The following is a 14363-nucleotide window of genomic DNA, read 5'->3' as shown; positions in this document are numbered from 1 at the left end:
AGATCCCTCGTCACCCTGGCGAGGCATCCTGGGGCCTGTGCGCGTGCTATTTTAGTCCATCTTTTTATCACACACTCCTCCCTGTGGAATTTGCCCAACTAAAACCTTGCAATCTGCAGCCTTCAGTCCCAGAGGCAGTGAGTGCCTGCAAAGTCCCTTTCCCAGACACTCCATGGCTGCACGGACTGTCCCCCACGCCTACCCCATGAGTTCGGAGTACGAGTTTGCCAACCCTAGCAAGATCTACGACCAGAACTTTGGAGAAGGTAAGAAAGGAGATGGGATCCCTCTGGCACTGTTCTCCCCTATGCTGCAGGAAGGCTGGTGGACTCCCTCTGGGGAGACTGAGCTCCAGAGCAGGCACGGGAAGTTGAAGCCAAGGAATCTGAGCAGAAGAACTCAGGTCAAATCAGTGGGGAATAGCCAGGGAGTGGCCAGGGTCTCTCTCTCGCCAGGTCCACTTCCTCCATCCATGCCTACTGCTGTCTCCTCTCCCTCCCTCATACCCACAGGGGTTTGGCATCCATGCAAATGCTGTGCAAGCAGGGAGCAAAATGTTCGGGGGGATGGAGGGGGGACAGTTTTTGCAGCCTGAGGCTGTGGAGAAAAGCTGAGCTGGGGTGTTCAGCACAAAGGCGGGCAGTGGCTGGTAGAGGGGAAGGAATGTGGGCAGCAGCAGAACCATTCAGCACCAGCACAACAGCGTGAAAAGGCAAAAAGCTCCAAGGAAAGCCCCCTGGACAATGGCACACAAAAGGCCTTTAGTTCTTCAGGGCAATTTCTTCACCATCAGCATTTTCCATGCCCATCCCTGGCTGTGGGCTTTGCACTGCAGAGCACCCGGTGCCCCTACCAGTCCCTCCCCGTCCACCCAGCGGACATGCGAAAGCTGGACACCAGCCCTTGGCTTGCTGGCGGCTGCCAGCTGTGTGGTAAGAGCTGCGGCTGGCGGGCATCTGGCTTTGTCCATGCTTTAGAGACACAAAGGTAGGAGCCACAAGGGACTCCATCCATGTTGTGCTGATGTGGAGACAAATCCAACGCATTTGACAGCTCCCAGCCTTGTCCCGTTATTCTCTCTGTCTGCTGCCAACCATCCTCCTCCAACTCCTTCCCCTGGAAACTCCACTTCCCTCACCGAGTCTCATTTTCAGGTGTGTCCCCGTGTGAGATTTTAGCCCCTGCCCTGTACCACGGCTACTACATCAGGCCTCGGATCAACAAGCAGCTGGATCGAGGCACCTCCGAAATCAACCTCAATGAGCACAAATTCGAGGTGTTCCTGGATGTCTGTCACTTCCTGCCGGATGAACTCACTGTCCGCACCGTAGACAACCTGCTAGAGGTGGTGGGGCAGCACCCACAGAAGGCTGATCGCCACGGCTTCATCTCCCGAGAGTTCACCAGGACCTACATCCTCCCTCTGGATGTTGACCCCCTGCTGGTGAGAGCCACCTTGTCCCACGATGGCATCTTGAGCATTGTGGCTCCCCGGACGGGAAAGGAGGTGAAGGCCAGAGTCAACGAGGTGAAGATAACCCAAGAGGAGCAGCCAGTGGGGAAAGAAGAACAGTCTGAGGAAGGAAAAGGAAAGGAAGAGTCCTAAGCACCCCAGATCTGGGAGGGAACCAGGGGGAGGGACGATGATGAGGAATGCACAGTGCCAGACCCCTGTTTCTCACCATCAGTGATTAGTAGGGCTGTGGATCAGCCGTATATATGCCAGACTTCTGCTTCTTAAAGCTGATGGCTGGAAAAAGGGACTTGGAACTGAAAAAAAAGGGGGAACTGAAGTGTTAGAGGGACTGCCATGCAGGTTTTCTCCTTGGTCAAGTGCTCACTGAGGGCCCTGCAGGGTCACTCTTACCCTAAACTGTGAGGCTGTGTTGCAGCGGGCTCTTAAACTGCTGCTGTGCACCAGCCTGGAAGGGCACTGGGGAGAGGGAAGAGATGATCCCAGTGCCTCGCTTCTGAGCTGGTGTCTGGTCTTTGTGGAGACGGAAGGTGCTTATTGGTCTGTAAAAGCGCCTGCAGCTCTCGGGAGGAAAGAGGAATAAATCTGCCTCTGATCTTGTTTGCCTTGGATTCATGTTGCTCCTGGCCAAGCTGCTCTGTGGCAGGAAGGATGGACGGTGCCTTGGCTGCTCCGGTTGCGGGGAGTGGAGTGTTCACTCTGAGCTCATCTGTCAAAATGGCATCAGTGGGGACTTGGAGGGATTCTGTCTGTGGGGCAGCCAGGGACACCCCTGTGACTGCCCCTCCTGGCTCTGGTGCAGCTTGCTCTTGTAGGCAGCCCACAGCAGGCAACGGCCTCGCAGAGCAAAGATATAAAGCAATGGGTTCTTGGAGGGTCACTGTGCATTTCTAGACCTGCAGCTGGAGTCACTCCGCGTAAAGAAATGCCAAGCTGTGGTCTCTGCTTTATTCAGCCCTCTAGTCTATGGGACATAAGGCTTGGTCACACACAGACTTTTGTGATGGGACTGAACCACAAAATGCTGAAAGGAAAGGCTCTGCTCACATCCCAAGTGCCTTGCTGGCATCCTATCACCCTCTGTAGGGTCACAGCAGGGACGAGTTTGGCCCCTCTCACAGACACTGTGATGCTACCTGCTACAGGGGAAACGTCTCTGTAGTCTGGTGATGTCAGGCCAGGAATCGTGTGTGCTGCTGGCAGGGCAGCTGCTGCCTCGCATGGCCCCGAGGGCTCAGCGGCTGCCAGTTGCGATCCTCAGCTGATCAGAGCCAATTAAAGCAGCCAAAATGCTGTGTCACTGGCCAAATATGGGGGTCCCTGGCATGCCTTCTCCACAGAGGAGAGAGGAGGTTCCAAGGTCCCTGTGGACAGAGCTTCTTCCTCTCAGTGCTGGGATGTGACTGCAGGTTTCTGCACTCTGCCTCCATGACTACATGGGGCCAGAAGTGCCCTGCTCAGGGCTCCCTCCCATGCAGCACATGTCCTCAGCTGCTGAAACACCACTATAGGGCTGCTCTCTCATCCTTGCCAGGCAAAGTGGGATCCAGACCAGAGCGGATGCCTGTGCAGCTATTTTCTGCAGACATGGCACACATTGGAGAGTGAAATACCATCCGGCCCTGCTCTGCCTCGGCAACACCAGGGCTGTGGGTTGCTGAAAACAGCATGTGGCCAAGGCTGGGGCTGCACAGGGAATGGATTCTAAGACAAAAACATCCCAAATGCTTCAGAGTTCTCCATCCTTCCTTCTTTATAGAAAATGCCAGCTTGTTGTTGGCTGTAGCACAGCACAGTCCCAGTCCCTTGATGTCCGAGGCACCTTGATGCTATTGCAATAGAAACGCTCAGTATTAGTAGTCGTTACACAGTTCTGTTCCCCCTCCAGCTTTTATTAGCCCTGTCTTTGCTCTCCAATGAGTTCATTCTCTATTGCTGGGTGCTTGCAGGCTTGCCCTGTGCCGGTTGCACAGCTCGTTGCCCAGACAATGTCCGTGAGTGCATGAAGACAGCTGCCCCAAGCAGTGATGCAGGGAGAGGGGCTGGCACTGCCTGGTGTCAGCTGCTGGGCCCTTCCCCTGTACCCTGGCAGGCTTTGCACAAAGTAGCCTGATCGGTTTGCTGAGCAGGACGGCTGGAAGCCGTGATCTCTTTCATCCCTGCAGACACAGACTGAGGAGGGAATGCAGAGTGGCAGCCAAATGTTCTCCAGCTCTGCCAATGTTTTTGATGCCTTTCTGTTTCTCTGATGGAGCTCAAACCAGCAGCTCCAGTATTCGTGAAAGGGGCTGATGGGAACAGGCTCCCAGCCTTCTTTTTTTTCTTCTCCACAAAGCGACAAAGCCCAAGTTATCCCAGAAATCAAAACAGACACCGGCTCACTAAAACAACAATGTCTGTGGCAAACTCAGAGACACACAGTCTGCAACTTCCCAAGCAGGAACAGACTCCTGAGACCACCTGATCTCTGCAGGACTCTGAGAACAAGATCCTGTTGAGACCAGGACTGAATCCCATCTGCCTGCATAAATCCGATCCTAAGTTCTCCACGGGATGCTGTGGTGCAGGCCGAGCTGTGCACTTTCTCCAGCTACACACTGGGGAGCGGTTTCAGAACAAGACTCAGGCTCTGGAGATCACAGTGCAGTTCAATCAGGATTCATCTAAGAAAGCAGCTGCTCCCTCTGGTCCTTCCAAAGCAGAACCCTTCCCTTCCAGCCACTTCTGGACACCTCTAAGCTTTGCTCTGCACCTGGGCAAGTGTTAAAGGATGCTGTGAGCCTGGCTGAGAGCATGGGTACAGCTGGAGTAGGGACTAGGGCTGGTTCCTGGGATAGCCCACCAGAAGGGTGAATTAAAGCTCACCAGCACAGCCCAGGAGGCAGCCAGGCTGGCACAGATCTGACTGCCACGTCAAAGCTGTGGGGCACAGTTTCTGCTCGAGGGCTACATTAACACAGTGTCTTTCAGTAACTAGTATCAGCTCTCTTTTTGCTCCCAGTGATCAGCTGCCTGTCATTCAGTCCAGCAGTGACTGGCCACAGCCTGAAGGGCTCTCAGCAGGGGTAGAGAGACAAAATGCACATTGATATTCCTGTTTGATAGGCTGAGACGTGAGCCTGAGAGCTGCACTGCAGGTCCTTAGAGATGCGGGGTCTTTTGTGGGATCCTGTCGTTCTCAGAAGCACAAACCTGTACACTTTCATCTAGGTAGCTTTTAAAAAAAAAGGGATTCCCAGTGATGTCTCTGAGATGGCATTTTGCCTTCCTGCTGGCAGCAGGAAGAGCAGCACTAAGCTCAGCTGACAGAAGACTTGCAAGCCTCCTCCCACCTTCACTGGGGCATCACCTCCCTCCCAAGAAGATAAACTCTCTTTCCCAGCTGATGCCAGCCTGTGCCACACATTTTTTTCTGACATCCTGCAGGAGATGCAATGACACATAGCAGAAACAGCACTGAGAGCTCCCACCCTGGTGTTTCTCCTTTTGTGCAGGAACATTTGAAGTCCCTCCTCCATCCTCTTTTGCATCACTGCTGGCATCAGCGGGGATGGCGCTGGTGGGAGAGGAGAGGGATAGCAGAGGGACATCTGCTGTACAAACTGTAATGCAGAATTTTAGCCCCAGAGCTGAGGCCTGGAGGGCGGCTGCTGCTTTGCCTTCTCCTCCTTGCAGGGCAAGAGGTGAGGGCAGCCCCATGGGGGTCATAGAGCCCAAGGCAAGCCCTCCGGTAGATGGCACGCACGGTCCTGGCAAAGCATCACTCCAGCGATGGGGAGAAATATGACACTGCCAGACACTCCCTTGGAATAGCCAGGGGCCGAGCAGGAACCAGGAAATACAAGCTCTCCCTGTCCAGAAAACACTCTTGCTTCATGGAGGAAGGAGCGACATGGGCAATCTCTGCAGCTGCGGGCGAGCAGGGTGAGTGCGGCGTTTGCCAGGTATCGGGATGGCACGCACAGCTCTGGGCAGCCTGAGCGCAAGTTTGGGAGGACTTCGGAAGCTTTGCTTCTTTGTGCTGGGTTTGTCAGGGCTCTGCGCCTCGCCAACTCACGCCCAAACTGAGAGCGAGAGAGCAGGGGCGTTGGGTGGCCGCTGGGGCAGGGTGGGAGCAGGCGAAGGGGCTTTGTTGCCCCTCCTGGGACTGGCAGCTTGGGTTCCCACAGCCATGCCAGCAGCTGGGAATAGCTCCGTTCTCGCCCCAGTGGTTTGTGCCCAGGTGTCCCTTTGGCGGTGCTGGACCCACTGGGGCGGTGGGTTGGCTGCCCCACCCCGCTCTCAGCTCTCCTCTCCTGCCCCTGTCTGGGCTTTATTTGCGCTTGGGGAATCCTGGCCACGCTTTTCAGTTGATGTTGTTCTTTCGCCTTGGGAGGGAGGATGACAGTTTAATCCCTCCTGGCTTCTGTTCTGCCCTGGACCTCCTGCTTACAGAAAAAGGGCACAGTGGAGCATCACTCGTGCCAAGTGGAAATATTTTCAGGTCTGAAAGTGGTACAAGGGAGGGAGCCGTGAATATCAGACGAAGCTCTGAGGACATTCTCTCCAACACAGCATTTGTTAGAAGTATTAGAAAATCATCAGCTGTTTTTATTAATTACAAGAGGCACAGCATCACCTAGTGGCTGGAGCCGAGGAGGAGGGGAGGTCCCTCGGAGCTGGAAGACAGAGGAATTTGGGATTTAGGAACAGGAACTGCAGGTGGAAGGCTGGTTCTTGACCTGTCCCTCGCTGAAAGTCCCATTTTTTATTTCCTCTACCCTGTGGCGGAGGGTAAAGGAGGCACTGGAGGCACTGGAGCCTGGGACACAGGGTGGTGGCCCTGAGCAGAGCTGTATTTGCCAGGCACAGGACTGATGCTGTGTGGCAGGAGAGCTGTGCCACCGCATGAACTGGCAAAGCCAGAGACTCCAGAGTCCAAACGCCACTACGGTGTGTGCGGTGGTGGCACTCCAGGCAGTGCCAGGCCGTGCACAAACACGTCTGACTCCAAAAGGAAATATAAATCAGAACCTGAAGGTCACGTCTATGCAGGGCAAGGCAGGAGAGCAGATTTCTGTGCCACTCGGGGAGCAGCACGGTGGCAGGTTCCATCCTCCGGGGCAATTTCAATTCTGCTCCCCCATGGCTACTGGACCAGGACTCCTGTGTCTCACTTGATTTTTTTCCCAGAGGCTACATGGAAAGGAAGAACCTGGGATGGTATTTCTGCTGGTGGTGTCACCACCTTCTGGCAGATCCCTGCAGCAGAGGGCAAAGCTCTGGCCAAAGACCTTTTTGACCCAGCACTCAAGTGCTGACATCTGCCTTATAGACGGTGCAGCAAGGAGAGAGCCGTCCTCTTTCCCCAGGAGCATCATTTCCCGTACTGCACATGGAAATCCATGGGAGAAGAGGAGCCTCAGGCTCCTGGGCTGACCCTATTCTGCTCAGTCCATTCAAACGGGCTCCAAGCAAGGAGAGAGGAAGGCAAATGGGAATGTGCTGTTGGTAACGTAGGCTTGGGGGACACCTACACTGGTGCACTGAAGCTCCGCTGCAGAAGGATTCATAGCTTTGCCTTGGTGACAGAGGGGAAAAAATGGTACTTTATTTTAGTTCAGGTGCTCCCAGGCACCTATAATGCTTTTATTTCTGGATTTTTGCTCAGCATCACAGCTGTGTCAGCAAAGAGCTGGGCTTCCTAAATAAAGCTGAGTCCTAAAAAAGGACTCAGGGGAGGTAGGCACCCACCTTCTGCTGTACAGAAGATCCTTGTGATGACCAGTACCGAAGCATGGGCCCCAGGGGAGACACAGCAAAGAGCAAGAGAATTAGGAAGTTCCTGAATTCTTTAAAGAAAAGTTATTATAGCAAACTTATTCACAGAAGAAAGCTACCGAGGAAGAAAAGAGTACCCTCAGGTCTGAATACCTCTGAAGTATGGCCCTGTAGAGGGCAGGCCTCAGGTTTTCTCCCCATCTGGTTTAGTACTCAGGGCCTCTGGTGTCAAAATTCAGGACTCGCTGTGAAGCAGGCTTGGATAGGGCAGAAACCGGGTTGGCATTGACGTGGGGAAAGGGGAAGGAGCAGTACAAGAGCAGGAACATGTGTGCTGTCATGCAGAATACAATGTGCTTCCAGCAGGCTGTGAGTTAGTTACAACATGTTTGACCTGGTTTTGAGAAGAAGGGAGAAGTTTGCCCTGCTCTCGTTTCCCTTGCCACATCCGTTCTAATTACCGCAGATCTGAGGCTGGGAGATGCCGTCTCCTGCCTGGCTGTGATTAGCCTGCAGACAGCCTCAGAATAGCGTCAGCCTACACACTGGCTGCTCATGCTCTCTCTACAAAGGAAAGCAACCAAAACAAGCGAGAGCAGCATGGAAAGCTGATACAGCAACCTACATCCCAGGAAAGAGGATATTGACCTCGCTGATTTTGCCGTTTTAATTACATTGCACCACGTGCCTGAATGCTGTCAAGAAGCAAAATGCTGTAGCACACCAGCCTTGGCGAGGAGAGCCCCGGAGAGCCCACAAACTCACAGAGAGAGCGGAGGAGGGACCTGCAAGAGCCAAGTGAGGGACCCCCCGAGAAAAAGCAACACTGCCTTGAGCTGGGCCCGACTCCTGGGAGCAGCCCCCCGGATTTTGTCAGCCAAGGGCTGGGGCAGCAAAGACATGAAAAGCAGTATTGGATCCTTTTGACGGGCACGTGGCCACCCTGCGTTCCCCGAAGCTGCCTTTGACTTCCCAGGTCTAGCCAGTCTGGTTAATCATTACTGACCATTACTGAACTGTGGGTCTTTTCCCGCATTCATGCTTTTTTTGTTTTGTCATTAGAGTGACAAAGGCATTACTGCACACACAGTCCTGCTCGCTCACCCACTGAAACTGCCTCTAAAAGCCGGCAAAGGCAGAGCTGTGCCTCGGGCACTGCCTTGTCCCGCCTATGGCAAGACTGTCTGGCAAATGCACACACTGGGAGACACAGAAAGCTCCTTGGGAACCATCTGGTAGCCCCATTAAAAGCGTTAGTCGCCCCTTTCAGCTGCTGCCTGTGCAGACGTGTGTGACCCTCAGCTGCGCACAGTGTCAACCGGCAGCAGGACCAGATGGACACGGGTGCACAGGAGGAGTCGTACAAGGGCCAGCACCTGCTCTTCTCCAGCCCTCTGAGCGTGATGCAACCATAGCATTGCCTCCATGCACCTGGCCCAGAATGTGACACGTCTCTGCCCTGCCAGCCTGCGCTCCCCTGCCAGCAGCAGCCTGCAGGAGCTCAGCTCCTGGCTCCGTTGGTACAGCTGGGATGTGTTTGGCTCCTGTTCATTCCATGGCTGGAACAGGGCTGTATTTGCTTTGTCTCTGGTCACACAAGTACAGCCGAGGTTGGCTTGACTCTATGAGCGCATAGCTTGTTTGGTTTGGTCGTGCCTTAAGTGGAAAAGTGAGAACAGGAAAACTGTCTGAAACTTTAAATTATCAGAATGTCTGTGCAGAGCTGGTCCTTGAACAAGGAAGCCAAAGTGCAGGGTATGGGGATATCAGAGCATCTGGCCCTAAGAGAGGGCCTTGTGCCAACTGAGGTCATGCTCTGCACCTTGTATCTTTGATCACACAGCTGCAGAAATGTAGTTGTGAAACTGCAGTGAAACCTGTTCTCATTCACCCTGATGCAGGGCTGAAAGGCAAGGAGGTTTGAGGGTGTTGTAGACAGAAGAAGGAAACATTTCCCCATATGTCCCCTTTGGACCTTCTCCCTGGAAGAGTCACTCAGGTTCTGGTTTGCCTCTTGGGCCTTTCACTACCTGGGGTGGGGCGGTTGGGTTTGCATGTGCTGAGAGCAGAGGATGGGGCTTCTCAGGGCTGACATCTCTCTCTGATTTCAGGAATTGTCCTTCGCCTTTTAAAAGGAAGAAAGAAAAGCAAGGTAAGGGTTTGTGAAAATGCTTTAGAGGACAAGAAGAGGTGGAGTGGTGTGACTGAGCCCCTGGTTAGCTGACATTAGTGCAGGCTGTGAATCGGATCGCTGAGGATGAGGTCCCCTCCCATACTCTTTTGTGCCTAACCTTGCTCAAGAGAAGTTTGGTAGAAGCAAGAGGGAAGTTCTCTTTAAAACTCAACGCAAGGGGTGTGATGTGCCGTGGGGTTTGGCGATGAGGAGGGAAGGGACTTGAGCAGTATTTATAAAGTAACAGTCTTACATAAAACACATGAGTGCTCTCCAGGGGCAGCACAGCAGAAGCTGCATCAAACTCCTATGAGCACTGCAAACATCTGTCTGACATCAGTCCCCCAGATTAAAGCGCATTCCCTAAGTAGACATGTTGTGTCCTGTGGCCTTTGGACCACGCTGGGCAAAATCTGTTTGCCAGGCAGCAAAGGAAATAACAAAGTTAAAACTGGATCTGACTTTTCCAAGGGCCTGACAAGGAAACTCTCTGTGCTGTCTGTCCTCCTGGGTTCTGCCAAGAACATTGCGGTCCACAGCATGTTGTCATCCTGGGAAACCTTATTTTTTTCCAAAGACACAAGCGCAGGCTTTCTTCTTGGAGGCTAGTCTGAGAGACAGCGTTAGGATTGAGGGTGGCAGATGAGGTGGAAATTTGATTTGTGTCCAGTGGGGAGAGCTCACGGGCCAGACACTGTATTTCTGCATTCAAAGGTGGAACAATAAACAGTTGTGTTAACCTGACCTGCTGGTGTTTCTTTTTCAGGAACTAATGTGAGTCATGAAACCCAAGAACATCAGCCGGGCAGGAAGGTAAACAGCTTCTCAGAGTTGTTTTCCTAACTGTATGTCAAGAAGACAGAGCTGCCCACCACTTCCTAGGCTAGATGGGTTGGGAGGACATGGGGCAGCTTATTCAGAGACATGAATCACCTCATGCTGTATGGGCTTTAGTGGCTGAGGGTACGATGTGCATTGCTGCACAGTGATGCGCACACATTTTTTTACCCCTAAAGTGCAGCAGAAGCCATAGGATGAAATCTCCCTGTGATCTTCCTGAGGTGTGAGAGGGCGGGATGGCGCTGGGGGCAGTGTGCAGGGTGTCTCTGCCTGGTCTGGGGAAGGCATGTGTAGCAGCAGCCCAGGCAGTTGACCTTCCGGAACTCTTTCTCCTCAAAGGCTCCAACGTATGAAGATGTCTCAGAGTTTCCTGTTTACGCCACCGTGAGTAAACCCAAGAGCACGAAGCAGGATGACAGCATTCACTACGCAGATATCCAGGTGTTCACCAAGGTCCGTGAGCGTTCTGCATTAGAGGTGAAGAACTTACAGATGCAGAATGCCACAGAGTATGCCACCCTCAATTTCCCCCGGCCCAGGCTGAAATACGACAGTAAGAATGGGACCCTGGTATAAAAGCCTCGACAGCCTCCTTCATCAGCAAGAGGATTTCATGAACTTAGAGATGCTGTAGATGCAGTCTAACCTCAGGGACACATCAAGTCTCCCTGAGAAGGTGCAGAGAGGCTGTGTCTTCCACCTGCATTTATCTTCGGAGGACACAGACATACATATTCTCACATGATAAGTAGTTTCTTATCCAATTCTGCTGACAAAAACCCTATCTCTTCCCCTTGGAAGAGTTGTCTCTGAAGCTGATGACCCATCTCCTCTCAGCACTGTGAGAAGACAGAGCTGCTCCTTGGCTGGTGAAGGGTAAAATCACAGCTCAGAGCTGCAGCAAGAAGGTCCTGCTGTGGCACAGGACCAGCTGAGTGCTGCTCTGCAGATGAATTTGAGAACATGGCATACAGGATTCAATACTGGGACAAGGGAGATGTTGCCACAGTGTTTTATGTCAATGTTAAGAAAATTCTGCAATGTGCAGAATGACATGGATGATACTGCGAAGAAAGGGCATGAAGCCTTTAGCAGTATCTCCTGCCATGTCTTCCTCCACCACCACCACTGGAACTGCAGTCGTGCACTGTGTGCCTCCCCTCTTCTCAAAAAGCAGGGTTCTATGACCATGCACAGCACACTCATACCAGAAATGCAGAGGTAACTGAGGGGGACAGCGCGATTTCTTTCCCAGAAGGGCTGTACAGATACGCATCCTTGCCTCAACATGCACAGAAGTGAGTAGTGACTGGAAATGAAAGAAGGAAAACGCGCGATTTAACTGCGAGGCAGCTGTTTAAAAGCCACTGCCTATATTTAGGGTAGAGTACAGCAGCTGTCGGCATGCCTGTGATACTGGGAATGAATCCTGGTCAACTTTAGAGAGAGCTTTGGAATTTTCCTCTATTTTTCCTTCTCTTATACCACCAACCTTAGTTATAAAACCCAAGATCACAGAGCACACCATGCGGTGTTTTCTGCTAAGCTTCCCAGATACACCTTGGAGAATTTATGGATTTAAAACAGCGCTAAAATAGCAGTGTAGCAATCGTCCAACAGGCTTCTGCCGCTGGACTGACTTTGGCAGTTGCAGCACTGGCAGTGGAACAGGGCTCCCAAGCAGTATCTGCAGGCACTAAATCAGTGCTTGGCACATTCTGTTCCTAAATAATGGTCTGCAGATCATGGGACAACCTGTTTATTGCCAGGGTTTAAAAATGGACGTCCTGGTACATTCTATAAACAAAAAGCATTTTGCATGTTACGGTTCAGCTAAAAGTGAAAAGCATGAAGGAGCTCCTGCTCATCACAAACAATAAAGCTGGTACGGGCAGTATTAGCTAAGATGGGAGGACCAATCCTACATTTTTCCTACCTTTTCGCCTGTGCTATCCACTAGCCCTCAGCAGGGCTATTGAAAGGCCAGAGTAATATTTGAAGGCCCCTTTTTTATCACGGAAACAGTGCGTTTTTCTACCTGAAAAGGGTTTTTTTTGCCTATGCTATCCAGCTGACCTCAGTGGGGCTGTTGTAAGTGAGGCTGTTGTAAGTCTGTAGTAGAAGGCACTTCATTCATAATGGGTACGGGATTATGTTATTGGAAGGGCTGGTTCTTTTGAGTGCCAAGGATTCCTCTTTCTGCTCCTCCAAGTTCCTTTCTGTGCTCCATGCTCAGCATGAAAACCCGTCCTTGGGACTGAGGAGGATTGAATGGGCACAAGATTTACTTACAGGAGTGCGTCTGGGAGGAACGGAGCACTCTGGCACTCGGTTCTGCTAGCCCAGCTGTCCAAGGGGCAGCCAGGGACACAGCCCCGGCTCTGGTTCATACTGGGCAGCAGTTTGTACCTCCTTGCACTGAATCACTGGTACGAGAACTGGAAAGGGACAGTGGCTTCAGTTCTAATCAAGCCCTCCGCATCATAGGGAGAAATTGTATTTTTTAGAAACATTATTAAATATAGTTGAGGACAAGGGAGGTTTTCTAAAGGGTGAAGGCTCCAACAGCTCATTTTTGATAAGGATGGAAGAGAAACAGCTGGTGATTGCAGGTGTGGTGTCCTCACCCAGCAGGACAGCTGGGGCCAGCACAGTGCTGCGTGGACACCAGGGTCAAGCCCTGTGCCCAAAGCACTGTACATTTGCACATCCACCCAGTTAAACCAGTTTTGCTCTATAAACAGGACTGGGTTTGGCTTGGAGGAGCTGGATTTCACTTGGTCGCATCACCGAGTCGTGTCAGTCTGTAGACTGGCTCCTCTGTATCCTGGATGCATGGGAGCTGCAGGAGAAACTTTTCCTGAGTGCCTCAAAGCCTGGAATGCTCATTCATCTCCTATTCCCTAAGGCTCTTCAGCCTCCATACGCAGCTAGCACTTCGTGTTGTTTATGGAACTACAGTGGATCTTATGGATAATCAAATCCTTTGCACAGGAACAGAGTACAGTGATTTTTGTCTGTTTACCGGGCATTGAATGGATAAAATGCAAAAGCCGCCTGTTCCACAATGAAGATTTTTCTAAAGGTCTTGGTTTTGCACTGAGTTAAACGCTTCCAGCAGCGCCTTTCCTGTGTTTCCTGAGGCCGTCGCTGTTCGGTGTTAAACAAGTATTAACACAGTGAATGCTCCTTGATGATTACAGTATAATTTTTAGTTTTCACTAATAAATTTGCACTTTTTTTGGGAGGCTGCTGCCTGCTCCCTGCTCCGGGGCTATAGGGAAGCTGCGGGTCAGTGTGTGCAGAGCCTTTCTGCCATCCCACTGCCCTCCAGGGGTTCTTCACAGCCCTCATCTTATCCCACTGCCCTCCAGGGGTTCCTCACAGCCCTCATCTTATCCCACTGCCCTCCACAGGGGTTCCTCACATCCCTCATCTTGTCCCACTGCCCTCCAGGGGTTCCTCACAGCCCTCATCTTATCCCACTGCCCTCTAGGGGTTCCTCACAGCCCTCATCTTGTCATCCCCTGCACTCAGTGGTGGGGCTCAGTTTTGAGCCCCTCTGTACACGAAAGGGGCTGGAGCGCATCTGGAGAAAGGAACAGAGATGGAGAAAGGTCTGGAGCTCAGGGGTTGTGGGAGCAGCTGAGGGCCCTGAGGAGAGGGCACTTGGGGCACAACAACCCTATGCAGTGCTACAGACTGGGGGAAGAGTGGCTGGAGAGCTGCACAGAAGAGAAGGACCTGGGGGTGCTGGTTGACAGCCGACTGAACATGAGCCAGCAGTGTGTCCAGGTTGGCCAATGGAATCTTGGCCTTCAGAAATGGTGGGACCAGCAGGTCCAGGGAGGTGATTCTCCCTCTGTACTCGGCACTGGTGAGACCGCACCTCGAATTCTGTGTTCAGTTCTGGAGCCCTCACCACAAGAAGGATGTTGAGGCTCTGGAGCGTGTCCAGAGAAGAGCAACGAAGCTGGTGAGGGGCTGGAGAACGTCTGACGAGGAGCGGCTGAGAGAGCTGGGGGTGTATAGCCTGGAGAAGAGGAGGCTGAGGGGAGACCTTATTGCTCTCTACAACTGCCTGAAAGGAGGTTGTGGAGAGGAGGGAGCTGGGCT

General features: G+C 52.4%; 2 protein-coding genes across 2 annotated transcripts; both read left to right on the top strand.

Moving 5' to 3' along the window:
- Window positions 1–88: 88 nt before the first annotated feature.
- Window positions 89–2102, top strand: HSPB2 (heat shock protein family B (small) member 2). The gene is made up of 2 exons (XM_009569901.2): window positions 89–266; window positions 1155–2102. The coding sequence occupies exons 1-2, from the start codon at window positions 173–175 to the stop codon at window positions 1604–1606; spliced, it is 546 nt and encodes a 181-aa protein (XP_009568196.2). The 5' UTR covers window positions 89–172; the 3' UTR covers window positions 1607–2102.
- A 2920-nt stretch (window positions 2103–5022) lies between these two features.
- Window positions 5023–13491, top strand: C23H11orf52 (chromosome 23 C11orf52 homolog). The gene is made up of 4 exons (XM_009569902.2): window positions 5023–5398; window positions 9346–9386; window positions 10174–10220; window positions 10587–13491. The coding sequence occupies exons 1-4, from the start codon at window positions 5367–5369 to the stop codon at window positions 10821–10823; spliced, it is 357 nt and encodes a 118-aa protein (XP_009568197.2). The 5' UTR covers window positions 5023–5366; the 3' UTR covers window positions 10824–13491.
- Window positions 13492–14363: the final 872 nt, after the last annotated feature.

Source organism: Cuculus canorus, chromosome 23 (assembly GCF_017976375.1).
Source record: "Cuculus canorus isolate bCucCan1 chromosome 23, bCucCan1.pri, whole genome shotgun sequence".
NCBI classification, from domain to species: domain Eukaryota; kingdom Metazoa; phylum Chordata; class Aves; order Cuculiformes; family Cuculidae; genus Cuculus; species Cuculus canorus.
The sequence above is the reverse complement of the archived record's forward strand: the minus strand, read 5'-3'. Positions and strand labels throughout refer to the sequence as shown.

What these genes read in the sequence shown, in the direction of transcription:
- HSPB2 (XM_009569901.2), top strand. Translation starts at nt 173, where the DNA reads ATGGCTGCACGGACTGTCCCCCACGCCTACCCCATGAGTTCGGAGTAC. An exon ending in CGACCAGAACTTTGGAGAAG is followed by an intron (nt 267 to 1,154) that starts GTAAGAAAGGAG and finishes TCTCATTTTCAG; the next exon opens with GTGTGTCCCCGTGTGAGATT.
- C23H11orf52 (XM_009569902.2), top strand. Translation starts at nt 5,367, where the DNA reads ATGGGCAATCTCTGCAGCTGCGGGCGAGCAGG. An exon ending in AAGGAAGAAAGAAAAGCAAG is followed by an intron (nt 9,387 to 10,173) that starts GTAAGGGTTTGT and finishes TTTCTTTTTCAG; the next exon opens with GAACTAATGTGAGTCATGAA. An exon ending in AACATCAGCCGGGCAGGAAG is followed by an intron (nt 10,221 to 10,586) that starts GTAAACAGCTTC and finishes TTCTCCTCAAAG; the next exon opens with GCTCCAACGTATGAAGATGT.